General features: G+C 42.8%; 1 protein-coding gene across 1 annotated transcript in view; it reads left to right on the forward strand.

Moving 5' to 3' along the window:
* The window catches only part of SLC12A6 (solute carrier family 12 member 6), a 108425-nt gene that overhangs the window by 88364 nt on the left and 14421 nt on the right, over positions 1-5640 (forward strand). The window contains exons 9-11 of the mRNA XM_017857431.1: positions 482-640; positions 810-908; positions 1181-1238. Of these exons, the coding sequence (XP_017712920.1) occupies positions 482-640; positions 810-908; positions 1181-1238 (316 nt within the window). The remainder of the gene's footprint in view (positions 1-481; positions 641-809; positions 909-1180; positions 1239-5640) is intronic.

The following is a 5640-nucleotide window of genomic DNA, read 5'->3' on the forward strand; positions in this document are numbered from 1 at the left end:
AAAAAAAAAAAAAAAAAAAAGAGGCTGGGTACAGTGGCTGACACCTGTAATCCCAGCACTTTGGGAGGCTGACGTGGGCGGATCATGTGGTCAGGAGATAGAGACCATCCTGGCTAACGTGATGAAACCCCGTCTCTGCTAAAATACAAAAAATGAGCAGGGTGTGGTGGCAGGCGCCTGTAGTCCCAGCTACTCGGGAGGCAGGAGAATGGTGTGAACCCAGGAGGTGGAGCTTGCAGTGAGCCGAGATTGTGCCACTGCTTTCCAGCAAGACTCTGTCTCAAAAAAAAAAAGAACACTATGTTTTTATTTATGTGTGTTTTATTGTGCAATGTGTGTGTGTACACGTGCTCATGTAGAAGCAAACACACCTTTAGAAACTGTATAAATGAGGAGCCTGATTTTGAATGTTTGGGTAGAAAATTATCTAATTATGTTTTTCATACTGCTGCTGCTTAAATTCCCATTTTCCGCACTGCAGAGAACCTTTGGGGTAATTACCTACCCAAGGGAGAGATCATTGAAAAGCCTTCAGCCAAATCTTCTGATGTCTTAGGCAGCTTAAACCATGAATATGTTCTTGTTGACATCACCACCTCCTTCACGCTTCTGGTGGGAATCTTCTTTCCCTCTGTTACAGGTAAGCACGTAGGCTGTTGTCTGTTTTAGAAGCTGTCAGACCCAGGGAGTGATTTTTCGCAGGAGGCAGAATTCTCAGGGTTCCCAGATTTGCTTCTACTCTTTGCTGTCAGTATCAACATCAAAGTGTCCACGAAGTTAACTTGGTTTTTCCCCCCTTATCTCTAAAGGTATCATGGCTGGATCAAACAGATCTGGAGATCTGAAAGATGCTCAGAAGTCTATTCCCATTGGTACTATCCTTGCCATCCTGACTACCTCCTTTGTCTGTATCCTTTTTATGGATCCAGTCTAAGTCTCAGTCTTAGGAGCATCCAGTAGAACTGGATGATCAGTATTTTTATCCGAGTAACAAAGGTACCTGCTTTCTGTCGCTTCACCTCTTGCCAGATAATCTGCCTACTTCATATAGGAAATTCAAAGAAGAATTTATAGGCGTATTTAGCAACTCATTTTACTGATAGGAGAAGTATCCTGAGTGTCTCCTTTCTATCTCATGTTAGAGGGCAAACAACAGTTTCCTTGACTCTCAATATGGTAGATTTAAGCAATGTTGTCCTTTTTGGTGCGTGTATTGAAGGGGTTGTTCTCAGAGACAAGTGAGTAATTAATTTATTTGTAACAATTAATGTCTGTCTGCCATGCCTTCTGATCATTCCACATAGCTCCAAGACAGTTACAGACTCAACACAGCCAGGCACCGTGGCTCATGCCTGTAATCCCAGCACTTTGGGAGGCCAAAGCGGGTGGATTGCTTGAGCTCAGGAGTTCAAGACCGGCCTGTGCAACATGGCAAAACCCTGTCGCTACAAAAAGCATGAAAATTAGCCAGTTGTGGTGGTGTGCGCCTACAGTCCCAGCTACTTAGGGGGCCGAGGTGGGAGGATCACTTAAGCCTGGGAAGTCAAAGCTGTAGTGAGCCATGATGATGCCACTGTACTCCAGCCTGGGTGACAAAGTGAGACCCTTTCTCAAAAAAATAACCCAACCCAAATTATCAACCATGGCTAAAAAAAAAGAAAATATATGATTGTAGTTCCCAAAGGGGCCAGTATTTTCTAGTGAATATGTGAGACAGTTAAATACAGTCCTTCAAAAAAGCAGTGAATGTGTCTGAATAGTGAGGACTTCCCTGTCCATCAAGAACTGTTCAGAAACGAGACCAAAAGTCAAGAAGGGCAAGTAAAAAAAATTTCAAGTGTCTCTAGCATCTCCTTTATGAGAGATAAGTATCTTAATTGTGTTTGGCATTGTAAATAAAAGCCTGAAACTTACTTTCTTCATATTCTTTTCTTTTCTTTTCTTTTCTTTTCTTTTCTTTTCTTTTCTTTTCTTTTCTTTTCTACTTATTTATTTAGAGATAAGGTCTTGCTCTGTTGCCCAGGCTACAGTGCAGTGGTGCAATGATGGCTGCCAGCCTCAACCTCCTGGGCTCAAGTAATCCTCCCACCTCAGCTTCCCAACTAACTGGGACCACAGGTGCATACCACCACACCAGCTAGTAGTTTTTTTTTTTTTTTTTTTTTTTTTTTTTTTGTAAAGATGGGGCCTTACTATGTTGTTCAGGATGGTCTGAAGCTCCTGGCCTCAAGCAGTCCTCCCACCTTAGCCTCCCATAGTGCTAAGCTTATAGGCATGAGCCACCACACCCAGCCCTTTCCCCTATTATTTTTTAAAAATTTCCCACACTATACAGATGTATCCCCTGTTCTTTATCCACATCAATCACTTTGCACAGGCCTTCAGGATTTTTGCCTATGTTATTGTAATAATCTCCCTTTTAGTTCTAGCCTCTAATCCTTCTTCCACACTGCCACCAGAGTGGCTTTTCTAAAACACAAAATTTGAACCTATAAACCTCCCTGCTTCAGAGCCTGCCAAAGCCTGTGAAAATCCGTCACTGTGATCTGGCCCTCTCTGCCTCTTTTTACGCTTATCTCCTGCTATTCCCTCATAAGCTCCCTAACTTGGAGTTTAATGTATCTTATTATGTCTCCACTTACAAACACATTTGTCTGTGTTGTTTCCTTTGCTTAGAATAGGTTACTCCCACCTGTTCATCCTCTTAGAGACTAGACTAAGAGTCTTCTCTCCTGTAAAGCTTTCCCATACTCACCCAAACAGAGGTCAACACTCCTTTTTTTTCTTTTTTTTTCTCTTTTTTTTGAGACGGAGTCTGGCTCTGTCGCCCAAGCTGGAGTGCAATGGGCGGATCTCGGCTCACTGCAAGCTCCGCCTCCCGGGTTTACGCCATTCTCCTGCCTCAGCCTCCCAAGTAGCTGGGACTACAGGCGCCCGCCACCTCGCCCTGCTAGTTTTTTTGTATTTTTTAGTAGAGACGGGGTTTCACCGTGTTAGCCAGGATGGTCTCGATCTCCTGACCTTGTGATCCACCCATCTCAGCCTCCCAAAGTGCTGGGATTACAGGCTTGAGCCACCGCGCCCGGCCAACACTCCTTCTTGTGTTCAGCCACCATCCTATGTATTCTATATAGTATAGAATATACTCTATTATGGCATTTATGATGCTATATTGCAGCTACTTGTTTTCATATCACTGTCCCCTACACGTTGAGCTCTTTGAGGATGCGAAGCCTAATAGATGCAATATAAATATTGTCGACAAAACTAAAGAGCACAGTATATATATGCATGTAACATGGTATATATGTGTGTATGGGGGGGGTGTATATATATATGTATATAGTATAATATATTACTATGCCATTGTAGTAGGAAATTCATGGAGCTTTGGTAAGTTACACCATAATGTAAAAATTATTATTGAGACTGTAAATTAGAGTATCATTTTGGAAAATTATTGGTTATTATCTCCTAAAGTTGAACATGTGCTTACCTATGACTCAGCATTTCCACTTCTAGGTGTATCTAACAGAAATGCTTGCACATGTGCATCAAGAATAATTCACGAGAATTTTCACAGTAGTGTTATTCTTTTTTATTTTATTTTATTTTGTTTTTTTGCCTGCTTCATTTTCCCTTCATAAGTATTCTTAATAGCCAAACCTGGAAATAATCCAAATGTCCATCGCTAGCAGAATGATTAAATTGTATATTCATGTAATAGGAAGCCATACAGCAAAGTAAGTCATAGCAATATACACCCCCCCAAAAAAATTCACAAGCAATGCCAAGAAACCAAACACAAAAGTATATACTGTGTATCATTTATATAAAGTTTTAAAATGGTAAAACTACATAGTATTCAAAGTCAGAGGGCTGGGTGTGGTGGCTCATACCTGTAATTCCAGCACTTTGGGAGGCTGAGGCTAGAAGATTGTTTGAGGTCAGGAGTTCCAGACCAGCCTAGGCAACATAGAATATACTATACCTTGTCACTGCAGAAAGTAAAAAATTAGCTGGGCATGGTGGTGTATGCCTGTAGTGCTAGCTACTGGGGAGGCTGAGGCAGAAAGATCACTTGAACCCAGGAGGTTGAGGCTACAGTCAGTCATGATCACAGCACTACAGTCCAGCCTGGGTGACAAAGCAAGACCCTGTCTCAAAAAAAAAAAAAAAAACATAGTGGAGAGGAAGAAAGGGCTAATGAGGGGAATGGGCATAAGAGAATTTTGGGTACTGGCAATGTTCTGTTTCTTGACCTGCATGGTAGTAGGTCAACACCTACAGCATGGATGTTTGCTTTATAGAAATCTTCAGATATAGCCGGGCGTGGTGGCTCACGCCTGTAATCCCAGCATTTTGGGAGGCTGAGGCGGGCGGATCACAAGGTCAGGAGATTGAGACCACGGTGAAACCCCGTCTCTACTAAAAGACAAAAAATTAGCCAGGCGCGGTGGCAGGCGCCTGTAGTCCCAGCTACTCGGGAGGCTGAGGCAGGAGAATGGCGTGAACCTGGGAGGCGGAGCTTGCAGTGAGCCAAGATCGCGCCACTGCACTCCAGCCAGAGGGACAGAGCAAGACTCCGTCTCAAAAAAAAAAAAAGAAAAAAGAAATCTTCAGATATGCATTTGTTGTTTTTTGCACAATTTTTTTTTCCCTAGACAGAGTCTCGCTCTGTCACCCAGGCTGGAGTGCAGTGGCACGATCTCAGCTTACTGCAACCTCCGCCTCCCGGGTTCACGCCATTCTCCTGCCTCAGCCTCCCGAGTAGCTGGGACTACAGGCGCCCGCCACCATGCCTGGCTAATTTTTTGTATTTTAGTAGAGACAGGGTTTCACCATGTTAGCCAGGATGGTCTTGATCTGCTGACCTCGTGATCCACCTGCCTCGGCCTCCCAAAGTGCTGGGATTACAGCTGTGAGCCGCCACGCCCAGCCTTGCACATTATTTTTGTGTGTGATACTTAATAAAAATTGTTAAAAGCAAGTAATTAAACTATTGCCATGTTTCACCCATCAAATTAGCAGTGACCTTAATATTTTTTTAATACACAAGACTGGTGTGAAGTGTGCATGTGCTGTAAGAGTTGAATCTTCTTGTATTTCCAGTGGGAGTAAAATTTAGTACAACCTTTCTGGACAGCAATTTAGTAGTGATTTTGAAATGTTTTAAGATATTGATCCCTTTGGTTAGTTATTCCCCCTTAAGAATCTGCCATAACTTAGCTGGGTACAATGGCTCATGCCTGTAATTCCAGCACACTGGGAGGCCAAGAGGGGAAGATCACACAAGCCCAGGAGTTCATGACAAGCCTGGGCAACAAGGCGAGATCCTGTCTCTACAAAAAATTTTATAAAAGATGAGCCAGACATTGTAGCGCACACCTGTGGTCCCAGCCACTTGGGAGGATGAGGCAGGAGCATCACCTGAGCCAGAGAGGTCAAGGCTGCAGTGAGCCGCCATAGTGTCACTGTACTCCAGCCTTGGCAACAGAGTGAGATCTGTCTCAAAACAAAAACAAAAACAAAAAAAACAAAAAACCTGCCATAAGGAAAAAAACCTGAACTGTGAATGTAGATATGTGCATAAAGATGTTAATTATAATTTTTTTTTTTTTTTTTTTTTTTTTTTTTTTT

This window comes from Rhinopithecus bieti, unplaced genomic scaffold (genome assembly GCF_001698545.2).
Source record: "Rhinopithecus bieti isolate Rb0 unplaced genomic scaffold, ASM169854v2 scaffold_44948, whole genome shotgun sequence".
NCBI classification, from domain to species: Eukaryota; Metazoa; Chordata; class Mammalia; order Primates; family Cercopithecidae; genus Rhinopithecus; species Rhinopithecus bieti.